At 45.9% G+C, this 18424-nt stretch overlaps 1 protein-coding gene across 4 annotated transcripts in view; it reads right to left on the bottom strand.

Moving 5' to 3' along the window:
• The window catches only part of LOC147611834 (uncharacterized), a 164028-nt gene extending 154549 nt beyond the window's left edge, over positions 1-9479 (bottom strand). For 3 of the 4 annotated variants that reach the window (XM_086783681.1, XM_086783682.1, XM_086783683.1), the window contains exon 1: positions 9057-9479. In XM_086783681.1, the coding sequence (XP_086639807.1) occupies positions 9057-9074 (18 nt within the window). In that variant the 5' untranslated portion in view covers positions 9075-9479. The remainder of the gene's footprint in view (positions 1-9056) is intronic. The other variant, XM_086783684.1, reaches the window with a different exon arrangement.
• Positions 9480-18424: the final 8945 nt, after the last annotated feature.

The following is an 18424-nucleotide window of genomic DNA, read 5'->3' as shown; positions in this document are numbered from 1 at the left end:
CCATATGGAGCACCTATTCTTCTCGTCAAAAAGAAGAATGGAACGTTTTGCATGTGTATTGACTACCAAGCTTTAAATAAGAATAGTGTCAAGAATAGATATCCTATTCCACGTGTGATGATCTCTTAAATAAGTTGATAGGAGCCAAAGTATTTTCCAAGATTGACCTAAATCTAGGCTATCATCAGGTTAGAATGGTTGAAGAAGATGTTTATGAGACTGCATTTCGCACGGTTATTATGAGTTTTTAGTAATGCCTTTTGGACTTACCGAATGCACCAACTACATTTAGTCGCATGATGAACCATATATTCTTGAAGCACCAAAATTTTATATATGTTTTCTTTGATAACATCTTAGGTTTTTTAAAGATGAACGTTCACATAGAAGATTTGTGAAAAGCTTTGCTTACAAAGCACATCATTTTGATTGAATTATTGAAAAAGACTAAATTTTACTTACCCATGCACCAATAAGATTAATTGAAATGTAGGGAGGAGATAAATTGAAGAATAAAAGGAAACCCCAAAAAATAAGTAAATGCTCACATAAGATGAAGAGTGAGCATTTTTTTGTCTATTTTCCAGAGGGGAATGCCTAGGACTTGAATCACTTCCCCTTCTTGGAAGGACTTGAAGCTTAATTCTTGGCATAGGTGATCTATTTCTGTGTTGATAGACCATATGATGATTTTCTCCTTTCTTACCACTGAACCTGAGGCTTCACAAAAATCATTGACATTTCTAAGATTCTCAAATCCGATTCCTTCCAAGGGTAAACTGAACCCCTCAATCCTTTGTGTATCCTCCTTATGTTGCAAGTCCCAAGCCAGGGCATTCATAGCTGTGTCAAAGAGGAAGGGGCAGCTCTGTCTGACACTTGTACTTTGAGGAATGGGTTGGGACTGTACTGCTTATTATAGCTGGAAATTGAATGACACAAAGAAGAATTATTCAATATATGACAAAGAGTTTATTGCTGGGGGTGATGACGACTCTTAAGCATTGGAAACCTTTCCTTTCTACGAGAGGGAATTCACAATTAAGACAGATCATCAGGCACTTAAATGGCTGCAAACTATGCCTAGTGCCCAATGGAGTGAAAGACAAACCAGGTGGAGTCAGATCTTCCAACAATTTGGAGGTATGATTGAATACATCCTTGGCAACAATAACCCAATTATCGATGCTCTAAGTCGCAAAGGTACCATTCAGACTTTGTAAGAGTCCATTGTGCTCGAAATATAGGGAAACGATTTAGATAGTATCAAGGCACAGTACAAGGATTCTTTGGAATTCGAGACTCAGTATAGATTGGCACTTCAATCAAAACCGGATCACTATACTATCCAAGATGGCTTGTTGTTTTACAAGAACCAGCTATGCATACTAAAGGAAAAGCAACGGGCACTTCTACGATGCCCATGACTCTTGTCGGAGGTCATCGCAGTATCAGCACTACATTGCAAAAGTTAGAGCGTTCATTTTATTGGACAAAAATGAGAAGGAATGTCTATCAGCATATCCAATCACGTCAGCTTGCCAAAAGGTGAAGGTTCCTCATACGAAGTAGACAAGGTTGCTACAACGTTTGCCTGTTCCAGAAGGACCTTTCTAGGATATCAACATGGATTTTGTAGGACCCCTTTCAATAGCATTTGAATCCAGGAACACACAATGCATGACGATTGTTGACCGATTCAGTAAGTTTTGCATGCTCATTCCGTGCAAGCAAACGGCAACAACAGAAGATATCGCTTGCTTGTTTCTTCACCTTTGGTATCCCATACATGGTTTGCCAAGGACAATTACATCTGACATGGATCCCAAGTTTACTTCACATTTCTGGAAAGCATTATTCGACAACTTTGGGACCAAGTTACAGTTATCCAACGCATTCTATCCTCACACAGATGACCAGACAGAAGTATATAATCAACTGGCATTTGATGTTCTCAAGTCGTATTGCCATGATCAGTAGTCAAAGTGGGAGCATTATCTTCCTTTGGTAGAGGCAATCCTAAAGGATACTCACTCATCCAATATTGGTCGGACTCCTTATAAGGTTGGCCACCGTTTCTCGTCACTTCTTTACGAGAACGGTGCCTTCCTTGGAGGCCAACAAGACCATAGAAACATTTTTAGAAATCATTGAGTCAACCCTTTTCTTATGATTTCACAATTAGTAAGTATCCTAAGAATCTCTCTAATCATCTCTCTTATAGTTTTTATCATGGAAAAATAAGAGATTAATCTAGTTCCCCCCTTCTCAGAAAATAGATTATTTAATGCCTTATGTTGCTGCATTTGAGGGTTCTTATCATCAAGTAAGGTCAAGTTTTAGATTCGAGAAAAACATTTTTCTCTAATAAATAAATGGGGATTGAGTGAGGCCAAATTATCCTTGTATCAAGCATAGCACAAGCTATGGTTCCCCCATGATTGTATTATGAGAGAAGCACAGGATTTGTGAAAAGCGGAGAGGATTGAAAGAGTGAAGAGGATTGAAAGTACTTGAAAGAACCTTGCATAAGCATGTTGTACAAAATATAGCACACTTGCATTGTTGGTTTGATTTTCTACTTGATTTTATCCTCCTTTGATGAATGAATGAAATCAATACCTATTTGTAACATGCGGAGGTAACGCTCATGTTCCACGTGTCGCATGGCTTCGTCTTCGTGTTGTCGGATCTCCAATGCACGCATCTGCAACTCAAGCATCGAACTCGGCTGCGGTCGTGACCCGTCAAGAGGGTCCCTGTGTAGAGGATCTGGAATCTGGGATACAGAAGGAGAGGGGAGAGGAGATGGAAAACACGGCGCTGGAGAACGGGTGCGCTCTTCCAAAGCCAGTATCTGCGCCTTCTGCTCTTCCAACTTGGTACTCTGGTCTGCGATTGCTTGCATCATCTGTTGGAACATCTCTGTAACACTCATGCCTAATGCCCTAGCTGCGCTGCCTGGTGCACTTTGGTCCCAGGGTTCTTGGTCTCTCTCATCGTTGAAGCTCGCCATAATAGCAAGAAAACGCACTTCCTTTCCGGAGCACAATCTGATCATCCACTATGTGTGCTGGAGACTTCCGAAGGCTGAAAACCAACCGTCCTTCGAGGGACAGGAGTCACTCCGAAAGCGGTAGTCCACCGGAGTCTGAAAACCAACCACACGAGCAAGAAAAAATTCTGGTTTCTTGCTGAATCTTTACACTTGAAGTAGGCTCTGATACCACTGTAACATGCGGAAGCTTTGGGGGAGATCGGTAACTTCAATGCTCAGAAAAAACAGCACACTTGTCGCGACGAAATTAACGCACAAAAATGAATGTAGATGTGCAGAAAAATAGAGAGAGAGAGAGAGAGAGAGAGAGAGAGAGAGAGAGAGAGAGAAATGAAATGAAATGAAATGTTATATTAACGTCTTCAAAAGGCCATAATGACCTATGAGACCAAAAGTTACATCATGGTGGATCTGATACAATGTCTGGATAAAAAACCCCAGAAAATGAAAAATAAAGATGATACTACTGGCACCTAGAAAATGAAACTGGAACTGGAAGGTACACTATGGAGGTACCTCCATCTCATAATATGTGCCGCATCGGACACTGGCGGATCTCCTCAATATCCTCTGTGGTCAGCACCCTGACTGGGTGTCTCGCATGCCTCACAAGAATAATCCGAATCTGCCGCTGCAACCTCCGTCTATGCTGAGAGAGAGAGAGAGAGAGAGAGAGAGAGAGAGAGGGAAGAGGACAGTATTGGGTCCCGAATACCCTCTGTAGGGCCCCCACCACGGATGGTGTAATCACTTTTATTAGAATGATGCAAAACTGAAATAAAAGACTGAACCTGAACCTTCTTGGCTGAGGAGAAATCCTCTGCCCTTGACCTTCAATCCTTTACCCCTTCTACGTTAGCTTATCCTTGGCTGTCTTGGCCCCTTGATCAGCTTCAGCACTTGGTGAAATATGAGATGAATGAACTAAAATAAGCAATGGGTATTTATACCCTTCCCAACTGCTAGTCGGCTGGATTAAAACCTGTCGGTTGACTGAAAATACCTCACGACCTGTAAAATCAGCATTAAATGCTAAAAAGCTTGCGCATCACACCGATAGGTGCTGGCCACCATGCGCCTCTCATTCTGGCTGCTGGGCAGCCTGTGTGGGCTGCCCCACACCTGGCCTAGTCCTCTAGGGATGTGTACCCTATCGGCTGCCTGTCCAGGAGCCCTAGGGCTGTCCTACAGCCCTTCCATGGCCATCCCATGGCTGGTAGGCCTTCCTGGCCCCTATGGGGGTGGTTCTACACCTCCCCCATGCCCATATCTGTCCTTGGGGTAGCCCTATGGGCTGGCCCTTTCCTATATGCAAACCCTAACTGTCTACACAGTAGTCTGGCATCCAGTATCATACCAGATACACAGAACCACTGACATCGTCCCAGAGGGAGACTCACAGCGCGGACTGGCACTGTTTCATGTGCAGGACAATGCACACCTGACCTTGGACGCATGTGCAGGACAATGCACACCTGACCTCAGACGACTGGAGTGGGACCCTGGTTGACTCATCCCGGATTGGGCTCACATGGGACCAATTTTCCACCCCAGGTCCTACACCTTCTGTACAGATATGTCTACGTGGCATCCAAGTGTAAAGGTAATGTTGGTCATTTTGGGAGCTTCGTTGTCCACTTTGTGGGGCTAACAAGAGGGCATGCAGATTAGTAGATTTCCTAAGAGGCATTAGAGATCAGTTAAAAGGTTATATAAGATGATTTCTAAGAAGTAAATGTTGTTACTTATTGGTTTAGGACCTCAACCTTTCTTGAAGGGCTCCTATGGACTGTTGTGCATGGTTTAATTCACACCACGACTTTGGTACGGGGGTCACTAACGCTTAGTGCGTAAAATATTTTTGAGACTTGAGGGCTTGGCAAGTTTGGACAACTGATGCATACACGCTAGTGAGGGTACTGTTAGAAGTCATCTCCTGTCCAGTTTTATACACCAAGGCCTTTGTTGTGGGTGTGCCCGCCCTTATCAGGTGTTTTATCATTTTTCCTCACTCCCCGCATTTTTCCCCTATTTTTTCCCATTTTTCTGAGGCTTGGGAGGCAGCCCTGAGGCGGCTGGAAGATCAGTAGGCTGGCTGACTGCCTGGACATCAGTCGTGGACCTCTGTTATGTTGGCCGACTGGATGTATGCAGTCGTGAGCTTGATCTGCCTGCTGGCAGACTGTTGTTGCAGTCGTGGAGGCCTCTTCAGTAGGCCGACTGCCTACCTGGGGGCATATAAATAGGCCCCCAGCCCCATACCACTATTTGTATCATTTCTCGGGATCTTCTTGTGTATATAGAGCAGAGTTACACGCCTACATCTCTCTCACTCTTGTGCTGTTTTTCTGCCTGTATTTTTGCTCGTGTTCCCAAATTTGGTCATCATCTCCGTTGCGTATTCTGACATGGTATCAGAGCCCTAGGCTCTAGATAGGTCTTGGGATTTGTGTGAGCAAGAGGGGGACTGTTTTGTGGCTGATTGGTGGACTGTTTTGGGCTGATCGGGAAGAGGAGAAGCAAGAGGAACGCGGGCTGATTTGCTGGACAGCCACTTGTAGGTTTTAGTTCTTCTTTGTTCCCACTCACCCACCCTTTTCAGTGTACATCCCCGCAATGGCAGATCTGTTTGAGATGGCCGAGAGACATGTGAAGATCCCGACACTCCCCACGTTCCCGGTGGACCGTCAGTTGGACGGGAACAACTACGGCATATGGAAGGTTATGATGGAATCTGTTCTGGAGTCCTACGACCTCGCTGATTTCGTCATTGTTGGGGTTCCACGGCCGGAAGTTGAGGAAGGGGAGTTACCGTCAACCCGAAAGGACCGGGAGGCCCAGACATAGATGCGGGATCGTGTCAACGCCAGGGTCCGTTCGTTTATTTTCCTCAACTGCACACCACAAGTAATCAATCATGTAAAGCATATGACGCTGGCCAGAGGTATATGGCAGCATTTGGCCTCACTTTACAACAGGGTATCACCCATGAAGAGGATTTCCTTGGAAGTACAGATGCGGGTTATGAGCCCTGCAAAGTCGTCGACGATGCGGGAGCATATTAACAAGCTGCAGGCTCTTCAGCAGGAAGTTCTTCAGGCTGGGAAGATCGTCAGAGGACATGGCCATCACGTTGCTGTCACACTTGCCCTCTTCGTACTCAGCATTTTACTCATCTTTGATTACCAGTGGCAGGCTTAGCACCATCACGTGGGAGGAGCTTGTGCCCATGGTCCTGGACCAGGAGGAACGATTCACAAACCCTCCTCAGGATGGAGGTTCGGAGGCCTTAACTGGCCAACGGTCGAAAGGCCATAACAAGGGCAAAGGGAAGGCTTCGTCGGAGAAGTCTTCTAAGAAGAAGTCCGTGACCGCGAGAAACTGAAGGCAGAGAGGACCTGTAATGATTGTGGCGAGAAAGGCCACTATTGGAGGCAGTGTCCCAAGCGGAAGACCGAGAAGGGTGAAGATTCCTCCGCAGCAGTCATGAAGACTCCGGCTTTTTTGCACCTGGAGGTGATGGACACCGATGTTTCATTTTCTTCAGGCAGGGAGGAGATTGGAGGACTCTTCGCAACGGATACTCGGGAGTGGATTCTCGATAGTGGTGCTTCCAGGCACATGACTCCTTCCCGTTCCAGTTTACAGGATCTCTGCAGGCTTTCTGGTCATATTCTTACTGGGGATACGTCCACTATCCCAGTTCACAGTGAGGGCAGGATGTAGATAGTTCCCGATGGCAGAGGGGGGAAGCATTCCTCCCAGGTGTTGTATGTTCCGGCACTTGGTTTTCATCTGTTCTCAGTGCATCAGGTTTGCAAGACTGGCGTACGGGTGGAGTTTGATGAGCATTTTGTTGCTCTCCGGGACAAAGCAACAGGCCAAGTGGTTTGGGAAGGCGGAGTGGAGAATGGAGTTTACAGGCTTTCAGCACTCTCTCTCCCAGGTCCTCAGGTTTGTGATGAGTGGCAGTCTGGTAATGGCCACGTAAGTGTGGATACGCTGCAGGTGCGGGCTTTCCGAGACCAGGTGGTGGATAGCTTGCCAGTAGATGGCAGCAGTTGGCAGGAACTTTCCAGTACTGATGTTGGTAGTTCTTGTGTTCGTGAGTCAGAGGAAGCTGAACATGTCACTTATGCTCTGATGTCTCGTAGTGTTCGGGACATAGAACCTCCCGTAGATGAGGATGTTCTTTCCACGGGGACCTTTCGGAAAGCCAGGCAGGTGATAGGTGATTACTTGCAGAAGGAGGTAGTTTCTCCAGGCTTTGTGGTTCCGGATTCAGAGGGGGTAGTTGACAGGTTTCATCAGGTTTCCAGGACTTGTTTGTGCACCGTAACAGGTGTTGATCCTTGTGAGCAGTGTGATGTCTCTGTGACTCAGAAGCTGTATGGTTCATTGATCTGGTTGATGGACACCAGTTTGGACGAGAGCTTCCTGATGAGGCGGTTGAGCTCATGGTTGCGGATGACTCTTTGGGAGGCAGGATTGCGTTTCCTGTGGTTTCTGCGGCATGCGAAGGATCAGGGACTCTTGTACACAGGAGGGGGGTTGTTGGATGGAGTCCGACTCCACGGTTGGAGTGACTCGGTTTGGGGAGGAGATCCGGACACGAGGGGATCTACTTATGGCCCAGGAGCAATTTTACGGAGCAGGAGGAGGTTACATTGCAGGTTTGGGTTTCCACTGGTGGAGGAACCCATGGTCATCCAAAGGCACTTTCTTCATGAACAGATCGTTGCTGATGATATCTTGCTAGAGTTCTGTTCGACGGAGGACAGTACAGTGGACCTCTTCACGAAGTCACTCTCTCAGGATTTGCTCAGGCGGCACCCCAGCTCCCAGTGGTTGGTTTCACAGCCAGGAGCTGAGAGGGGGTGTTAGAAGTCATCTCCTGTCCAGTTTTATACACCAGGGCCTTTGTTGTGGGTGTGCCCGCCCTTATCACGTGTTTTATCATTTTTCCTCACTCCTCGCATTTTTCCCCTATTTTTTCCCATTTTTATGAGGCTTGGGAGGCAGCCCTGAGGTGGCTGGAGGATCAGTAGCTGGCCGACTGCCTGGACATCAGTCGTGGACCTCTGTTATGCTGGCCGACTGGATGTATGCAGTCGTGGGCTTGATCTGCTGCTGGCCGACTGTTGTTGCAGTCGTGGAGGCCTCTTCAGCAGGCCGACTGCCTACCTGGGGGCATATAAATAGGCCCCCAGCCCCATACCACTATTTGTATCATTTCTCGGGATCTTCTTGTGTATATAGAGCAGAGTTACACGCCTACATCTCTCTCACTCTTGTGCTGTTTTTCTGCCTGCGTTTTTGCTCTTGTGTTCCCAGATTTGGTCATCATCTCCGCTGCGTATTCTGACAGGTACTCATACATTCCATGTATAGCCTTGATCTACCATCTGGTTTAATACAACCCACACTTCTCTTTTATTACAGCACATGATAATAGATACAGGATCAATTCACCTCAGCAGAGACCAGGTGGACTGCTTTTAAGCAGTGCTCTTCAGTCTTTCTATGACTACACATATTTGTACGAAATGCTTTAGTTTTTCATTTCATAGTGTGTGAATCACAAAATGTATTATGAGGATTTGCATGAATACCAGCAGAGAAACTCTAGGAATCATTCCTTTCACAGGGACGTACTACATCACTCTATGGGTGAAACTATTTACGTCTTTGCATATGGGAATTGCATATGGGAACTGCTTTGCAAATTTTGGCCCGGATACTAGATACCTACAAAAGGAGGATCGGGAGGTTTATAGGATGAGCACGGTGGTGTAAGTCTAATTAGCTTTTCTTCAGACCTTAAGGACAGACATTACGAAAGAGCAGACTTGCGTTGCACACTTAGGTTAGTACAATGGTGAAATAATCAGGTTTGCAAAACTTCAGAGGAGGAATTATGTGAACACATGGTGTGGACAGTCAAGATTTGGAATGTGTCAAAATGCATTGTGTTTCCACGTAAAAGAAGAAGAGTAACCTTGAGCAGATTAAACATGGTGCTCTTGAGTCGAAGGAGCGTTGATGCACGTGATAAAATAACCCTTCAGTCGCTCAGCTGCACATGATGATGCGATCGATCTGCAGGAATGGTGATCAGGGCTGGATAGCCGCTCGCAAGCTATAGGAGATGCTTCTTTTGGAACGTCGATTCTTAACAGCAGGGAGCGGGGAGAACGAGGTAGTGGCAAACAATTGGTGACGAAAGGAGCCAAAAGCGGCAACAAGCGAGGGGCCGTACGCTGACGTGTTGAATAGCGTGGCGGCGCAATCTACCCTGCTATGTCCACCTGGGACGCACCCATCGCCGGCACACACTTGTTCGAGTGTTTTGTCTTGCTCTGTCCACCTGGGACGCACCCATCGCCGGCACACGAGTGTTTTGTCTTTTAGCCATAAGAGTACCTACACGGCCCCCTCATACTCTTTGCACCGAGTCATTTAGGGGAAGTTCCCACCAGGGCTGAAATTTGAAGGGCATCATTGCCCTCTAAGCCTTCATACGAAGGCCAAGCCAAATTTTGGGTTGCAAAATAAAAGTTCCTTCAAATTTTTGGCCTTTAGGCTTTGAAGGCGTTAGGTGATTTTATTTTTTCATTAGAAGGCAGAGTTGGTAGAGGTGAGGACGGTAGCGAGTGCGTTAGTGGTTGTACGCTTTAGTGGGGCACATGCCCTAGTATGCAGGGTAGGTGACTCCTTATGCGTGCATGCACGCTCACAAATATGGGAGCAGGAGGTGGTAGAGAATGGTGGCGACTCGGGGGGACTGGGAACACAAGTATCCTGAGGAAATGAAGCGACCTCATGACAACAAAGATTGTGAAAGAGAGAAGAAGAAGAATGTGCCTAATTGGATCAACGCGAGGCTTAATGCACAATTGCTGAAACTTGGGAGTAAGGTATGCATGAAAGTAACCCCCCCAGAGCTGGTAAGGAGTCAAGTAAGGCTTTTCTCTTTGTGCAATGTGCTTATCTTTTGCTCTAGTAAATCTAAAGCCGACATTGGTAAGTGGTTATTTTACATGAGGACATATTCCATGATAAGGTAGTTTCTCAAGTGTTTTATCTAGGCAAAGGGTTCTTCAATGTTCTGTTTATTAAGGGACTGTTTAAGAAAGAACCTCTGTATATGGGGCAAAGGCCGGTGCTTGCTATCCCTTTTGATCCTCTCTTTAATGTGAACAAAAGCCTTCAAGAAGCCTGTCTTGTGTCGGTTGAAATAGTGGGGCTCCCTCTATGGCTTAGACTCGCGCTAGGAGAGATTGCATGTGCCTTGGGACCAGTATTACACCTTCCAAATGATGATGCTGGGGGTCGACAAGCTAGCAATGTGTGTATCACGTGGAATACTAAGGTGGAAACTCCTAAATCTCTGGAGGTCGATCTAGCCAATTTGGGGAAACTAGAGTTAGGCCTAAAATTCGGTCCTTTCCTTGGAGCACGTTTTAGGTGTGGGGGTTTTGGTCATATAGCTAAAAACTGCACAAGAGGGGGGGGGGCATGCATGCAAAATCTGTAAGTGAGGAGAAAGAAATAAGGAAAACTAGTGAGGACAACAATGCTAAGGGTGTGGAGTCTAACTCAAAACAAGAAAAAGAAGGGAAAGGGAAAGAAATAATATCTAGAGAGGGAGGAGATCAAATAGAGGGAGACCGGATACGCCAAAGGGAAAGCTAATCTTAGGCAAGTTAAGGATGAGTCAAGAAGAGCTCATAGTAAACCGGGGGAGAGAAAGTAAGGGGAGAAAATCTCAGAGTCATCTGAGTCCTCTAGTTTATTCAAATCTCTTTAGTCCTTTAAGGGAGGTGGAAAGTGGAACATCTTTTGTACAAAGGTTTAACTGACAAATATAAACAAAAATATAAATTAAATAAAAAACATATATGTATATATGTGTATACATGTGTGTGTTTTTATTTACATTTATACACTTATACATACATACATATATATATATATATATGTATATATGTATATATATATATATATGTATATATATATATGTGTATATATATATATATATAGTGAACACAGCTTATCACCCATCTCTGCACATTAAAATTTAATCAAAATTAATTAAATTATGTCGATGTTTGTATTTGTATTTTTATATACATGTATATATGTGTCTATGTATAGGTAGGTATATGTATCTAAAACATAATATTGTATATACTATATATTTACATATGTGTATGTGTGCGTGAGAGAGAGAGAGAGTGCTTCTATGTGTGGGAGAGTGTAAGAAGAGAGAGGGAGTGTGTGTGTGTGTGTGTGTGTGTGTGTGTGTGTGTGCGAGAGAGAGAGAGAGAGAGAGAGAGAGAGAGCAGGTGTGTATATGTGTGTGCATGTGTGTGAGAGAGAGAGTTTCAACATTGTGTACATGACAAAGAGAGGGAGAGGGTCATGTGCATGTGCATGTGTGTGTGTGTGTGAAAGAGAGAGAGAGAGAGAGAGATGGTTGTATGAGGGAATAGTTCTTTTCTGGAACCTTGGTCGGCCACACCCCTGCAGCAATGTGCAGGTGCAATACTAGTGGTCATGTAATTTTGGTGGATAGGAGCTCTTTTCGGTCGGGTTTGGTTGTAAAGCTGGTTTTGAAGTAATATATTGATCTAGGAGGATAGAGAGCCATTTCTTTGGAGTTTTCATGGATCAGTTTGTTGATCCAAGCGGTTGCTTGTTTAGCTTCATCATTGATGGGAGTCCATCATCCTTTCGAGTTTTCATGGATCAATCTTCTATTTGATCCAGGAGGATAGACAGCCATTTCTTTAGAGTTTTCATGGATCAGTTGTTGATCCAAGCGGTTGCTTCATCATTGACGGGAGTCCATCATCCTTTCGATTTTGATCCCAAGGGCTTTGTGACTTTGGCAATTCATGTTTGGTATATCTACTCACCCTCCATCCTCAACATTCACGAGGATAGAGAGCCATTTCTTTGGAGTTTTCATGGATCATTTGTTGATCCAAGCGGTTGCTTGTTTAGCTTCATCGTTGACGGGAGTCCATCATCCTTTCGATTTTGATCCCAAGGGCTTTGTGACTTTGGCATGCAAGGGTCGATTCGGAGAATAGCATTTAGCCAACCCTAATGAGGGTTAACTCCCCTATGTGAGGCCACTAGGGGCTCACTCCACCACCACTTGTGTCACCCAACTGGAGATTCATAAGCTAGTAATGAACAAAGAAGAAGGGAGCTATGGAAAGCTCTACCTCCACTCAATACCAATGTGCATGCAAGAGGGATCTTGATATAAAGACAAGAGAAGGGGGAGGAGAAGAGAAGCTAGATTAACACCATCCCCTCCATGCATACACAACAATCAAGCAAGCAAGCATTCACAACACAAGCATGCAACCATAAGCGAGAGAGGGAGAGAGAGAGAGAGAGAGAGACTCAATTGAGACAAATGGGATTGTCCCTTTTTATATTCCATAAAATGACATATACATGACCCCACTTTTTACAATGGTCAGCCGCCCATTTACAATTGGGGGCCCAAAATTGGCTTTCTAGCTCTATGTACATCTAGTTCATTCCTAGGACCGAGATTACACAAGCCGTAAGCTCGATCATCCCACATATCTTTTATCAATAAGCACTTTGCCGAGTTTAAAAATGAAAGGTTACAAGAAGCGCGACCACGCTTGAAAAATGATGTTAACTAGAGTGTCCGTCCTTGAAGCTGGGAAAGGATCTAATGGTAGTAGATCGAGTATGTTCAGACAAACTCGTGTTGCGAGGTAGGATGTGGGGGGGCTCGATGGAAGCCTTGGTAACTCGTCATCAAGAAGGTTTTCTTCATCATATCCTCACAGGTTTGGAGGCACTAGGCAAGCATCCACTGGTGGATGCGCTCATAGTAGCCAAATAGTTGCTTCAATGTTGGGCCTTTGTTGATGTCGAAGGCCAAGCCTTGATTACCTTCGTGGTAATGGCTCCAATCTGGGAAGATCTCCCAAGAGTGTGATGATAAGATTGAAGAACTTGATTGTGGCTATGACAACAGCATCTGGTACCTCCTCATCTATTGATGAAGTCATGTAGACGTTGAGCATGTTGGCTTTGGTGCACAGGTTTTGTGGCGTCGGAGGAGCGAACCATGGGAAGTCGTAAAGGAGTTTTGGGTTCTTGGCCTGCTCCTCATGGAAGAGATTCATGCGCATTGGTGGTAGATCGATAGATACTCAGGGTTGATCCTAAGTTAGCATGGCTCCTTATAATACTGGTCCCAGATATAAAGTTTGAGAAGGAATGGACACTGTCAGGTCGGTTGCTCGCCCATGAGATCAAATGTGATGAGACGAGCAGCCGCCGGTAGGTGGCTTGTGGTAAGCATCGCGTTGTCGAGGTGGGTGCTCGTGCTTCCAGCCCCTATGATGCTTGGCATCGAGGTAGGGTCACAGGACATGGAGGACCATGTGATCAATAACTCTAGTGATGGCGCTACCTGGAGTTAACGACCGAGGAGGATTCGTATGGCTTGCTCGAACTCCGTGTGATCGAGTGGATCATGCCAATTGAGGGGGTTGAGCGGAGGGTCGATCTCCTCCTACTCTTGTGGTGGCGGCGGTGGGATTTGTCCTTCTTCCAAGGGAGGGGGGAGGGGATTTCGGGGATAGGGCTAGAGGGAGTGGCTAGGTGTTGGGCTGCCCGTGCCTTAACGGCTTCCAGTTGCGCCATTTTCTGATGGAGAGCCTCCTCTGCAACCTCATGGTAGTGCTGGAAGTCAAGGTTCTTTTTTTCAAGGCTTTCTTCGGCCTACGCTACCCTTTGGAGGAGGTCTTGTTTGTGCTGCGGCCTGGGTGAGGGAGAGTTTATTGAGGGCTCACTGCTCTACCTCCTATGTTGCATGCATAGTTGGCTTTGGAGCTTTGAAAGGGAGGATAGGGTGCTTTCCAGTACCCGATCTCTATCATCCACCAGGGCTTGTTAAAGGCTGATATTGTTGAGGGTGGCAGTATAGAGAGCCTCCGCATTTTACTATTCATGTGCCTTCGCAAGCAACATTTGTTGGCACCAGCATTGCTGCTATCTCCTGTTGCTAATAGATACAGTCTATCATCTGAGTGATAAGTTCACGGGCCATGTGGGAGAAGCCCTGGGCAAAGTTTAGCACATCCCCATGTGATACATGGAAGCTCTCAGAGTAGGCTTCATGTGATCAAAAACTTCTTGTGCATGCCCATTGGAGGGTTTCCACAATATTCCTGTGAGAAGAGGCGTCTGAGTAACAAGGAGGAAAAGGAGAGGAGCCTACATGGGGTGGGGTTTTGTATAAGTTTTGGTCAAAAAGTGCTTTCCACTGGGCTTCCTCAGCAACTTTTCATTAGGCTTTAGCAGCAATCTTCTTAGTGTTCGGTGGATTGGGGTAGAATTTGCTCCTACTAGTTTGGTTTTGGGTGATGGAGCTTTGGGGATGGAGAGGTTGTCTTTTTTAACTAATAAACCTTCTCCTTAGTCAACTCTTCATCTTATGTGAGTATTTACTCATTTTTGGGGGATTTTCTTTTATTCTTCAATTTATCTCCTCCTTACATTTGGATTAATCTTATTTGTCCATAGGAACCTTGATTGGAGCATAATTCAAAAATTTCTCAAAATCTGGACCCATAGGCTAAGGTCATTTTTACCTATTTTCAATTAATTTCAATTGTACATAGAGAGGATTAGAGTGGAGGGAGAGATACTGGCACAGCATCGGGCCCTTGCACCTGAATTGCTCTAGGGAGTTCCTCCCATCCAGCAGCGTGGTATAGTACCTTGGTTAGTAGGGATGTGGTGCAAGCTTTCCCTGAGGGTTGGCACAGATAGAATGCAGCTCCCTATGCAGATATTATTCCTAGTTCACGAGCATTCCCTAGAGATATTCTACCTAGTTCACGGGCGTCCCCTATGTAGATATTCTACCCAGTTCATGGGCGTACCTTGGTGGACCCTTGCCAATGTGGAGAGGCTGACCTGCTGAACCTATCTACCCACCGGGTTGTGAGCGAAAATGATAAGGCCCTGGCTAGCATTACAAGCTCCTCTTGTGTGATGTTTCCCCATTCCACCCCATCCTTGGTGGTGGAGCCACGGAAGATGCCGCATGTCAAGCGGTTGGCATTGGTGAGCTGCACATAAGGTTGTTCCATCCTGGGGAGGTGCAAGGCATTTTGGACTACATCAAGACTTAGGTGCACTGTTTGGGTTTGACCTGTGGGGCATCCAACACATGTTCAATTGTGTCATGTGCATCGTAATTCTCTGTGAAATAGAGGCAATTAAAAAGGTATGGGCCCCAAAGTTCGCAGCGTGTCGAGCCCAATCTACTCCAGGCGGGTGACTATTGCTAGATTGGCAATAGCTCGATAACAGGGCCCTGTGTAGTAAAGGAGCTTGTGCTCCACCTTATGATTGTTCTTCATCAAGCGGTGGATAGTGTGTCCATAGCTTAATGAAGAACAAGTCAGTGTGTCCATAGGTCAGTGTGTTCATTGACCTGCTTCATCAGGTGCTCTTCGAGGTGTGACAATTGTGTGGGATGGCGTCCATACTCTCCTAAAAGCATCCCCTTGTTGGGTGCTTCTTTTTTGGGTTGTGTGCTTGCGGAACTCCAAGGAGGAGTTAGAGGTCTCTGCCATGGAGTGGAGGGTACAGGACATGAAGTGCAAAAAGTGACAAAAAGGGCATGGTGGGCCCATATTTATATGTTTTCAGGAAGGACATGGTCATTGCAGAATTTGGCACGAGTGTGGCAACTCCAGGGTACGGGCGTATGCTTCTGAATTTGTACGGGCTTGGCAAAGTTGGTATGGCCGTGGGCTGTGGAGGTAGGGGTTGGAACGGCACTAGCAGTTAAGGTAGCGATGGTACGGCCATGGCTTCTATTTGGTATGGCCGTATAGCATGGAGTTGGTACGGCTGTATCTTCTATTTGGTATGACCATGGAAATTGAGCTGCAGAATGGTACGGATGTGGTGTGGAGTTGGGACGGCCATGGCTTCTTTTTGGTACGACCGTGGTGGCAGTTGAGGTAGATGTTAGTACGGCCTGGCAAGATTTTTTTTGGGACCCTGCAGGCAAGTTTTGTACCCTCAGGCTATGTAGCGAGCACCCCATTGCGGGTTTTGTATTGAATCCTTGCCCAGTTTGCCAAATGGAGAAGACGGTTCCAATTGGGTGATGGCGAGGTTGGTATCTCCCTGGGGAGTTCATAGGTTTGTAGTGAGGGAGTAGCAAAGAATCGAGAGGTTAAGGGCTAAGTGGGGAGTACTCCAAGAGGTAACCTGATAATTACAGGTGGGGGAGTAGCCAAAGTCGAGGGTATATCATTATTATGGGGACCGTGGCCTTCTGTTGGAGGGGCAAGGGGTCATCGTCGTGAAGTTTTTGCTTTTCTTTCTCCAGTGCACTTTGGGCTTCCATTGGAGGGTTGGTTAACTACAAAATGACAAGAGTAGGGAGTTTGTACCTTGGTAATTTGGGGACCCAAATTTGGCAATTGCCCTCATAGCAATGTTGAGCTTGAAGTAGAGGTTTTGGGATCCACCGGTAATTTGTTGTTGGTGGGCAAGGCTTAGGGTCTGAGCGAGGATGGTTTGGCCTTGGGGAGCATTTGGGCCAGCGATTGTCCTATACCCTATGGGCTTGGGGTTGTTGAATGGGTTACCTTCGAGAGGGACGAGGAGCTTGTACGTGTGTTGCTGGTATATGACTATGGGAAGTGGATCGACAGGGGATCCACAGAGTGGTAGTACCTTTATAATACCCTTGGACTATGAGAAGCTTCTTAGGTATCCACTGTCGAGAGTGCTTGCCTTGTGTGCGTTGGTTAGAGTTGTTAGTTTTGGGGGGGGGGGTCAGCAACAACAGTGGTGGCATTTGAGAGTTCGGATTGAGTTGTGTGACCAAGTGGGATAGTTGAGAGGATACGCGAGGCAGTGCAGTGTCCAGAGTGGGGAGCGGCCTCTTTTTGAGCAGTATGGATGGAGGGTGGAATAACAGTGGTGAGGGGAGGAGTATCATCTTGGCATGAGGGAGCAGGGAGGGCACGGGTTCTTCGTTCATCATTAGGACAGTAACTTGGCCAAAGGCCAATTGTAGGGTGGCAGTCCTTGCATCCCAGTCGCCGGTTGTGTCCCATCCAAGCTCGTTCGAGAAGAATATTCTCATGCATGGTTCTTGTGTGTAGGCATCACATAAAACTTCCCTTCCAGGGTATTATTTCCAATGCGGAATAAGATTGTGATTTTGCCTGAATAGTGAACTTCTTGAGAGACCAATGTTGTGACCGTGGTGTGGCAGGAGTCTCTTTTAATGGGGTTTCCCAAGGGAAAGCCATGTGTCATAAGACATTGAGTTGTAATTATCCCCTGTATCTACAACAGCCAATTTTTGGGTGAAGCTTGTCAAGGTGGTCATTCCTAACCATAATCAAGCAGGTTTCACCTCCCAATCTTCTTATTCAAGGTCTACAACTTGGGCCATGTTGACCACAATGTTTTTCCCCTGAAGTTTGGCTTGCCGCTCTTTAGCCTCATGTTGGGCTGCTTGTTTCATTTCTTCGTGTTCGTTTTTTCGTTGTTTTTTTAATCATGAATGGCCTTGAGGGTGGTTTTAGTTAGTGGGCCATAGTAGCGTTTTAATTTGCTATCCCGCTATCTCGTCCGTCCGTCGAGTGTCTCTATGCGTACTGCACCTTGTGGAGTTATCTTAGTGACTAGGAAAGGTCCTAAGACTTGGAGCTTGAGTTTCTTTTTATGGGTTTTTGTGCTAAAGAGGAGGACTATGTTGCCCTCATTTATCTGTTTATCCTTCAACTGGTCATCAAACCACTGTTTACGCCTTAGTTTTTCAACGATCATACTATAGACAATGAGGAGACGTGTTTCATCGAGGTTTTCAAGCTCGAACAAGTGACCACCTAGGACATTGCCCGTGAGTTTTTCTTTTATAGCAATTCACAAACTTGGGACCAAGAACTCCATAGGCATAACCGCCCCTTCAGTACCATAGGTCAAACTGAAGGGTGTCGCATTGGTAGCAGCCTTATACGATGTTCGATAGGTGCCGGTAACTTTTTTTCCCAATCGTTGTGGCTAGCTTCTTCAACCGTCTTGATGAGAATGGCACATAGAACTTTATTGGTGCTTTTTGCTTGGCCATTAGCTTGGGGGTAATATGGGGAAGATATCCTGTGATGAGTGATAAGGAATTCTTGTAAGAGAAATTGGATTACCTCATTAATAAAGTGCGTGCCATTGGACATCCAAAGTAAGTGATTACTGACTCATACTAGAATTTTGTAGTAGATCACGTAGCTTTACGGCAGCGACGGTGGGTAGCCCTTGCTTTGA

Source organism: Cibotium barometz, chromosome 46 (assembly GCF_041138505.1).
Source record: "Cibotium barometz isolate CiBa-2024 chromosome 46, ASM4113850v1, whole genome shotgun sequence".
Taxonomy (NCBI): domain Eukaryota; kingdom Viridiplantae; phylum Streptophyta; class Polypodiopsida; order Cyatheales; family Cibotiaceae; genus Cibotium; species Cibotium barometz.
The sequence above is the reverse complement of the archived record's forward strand: the minus strand, read 5'-3'. Positions and strand labels throughout refer to the sequence as shown.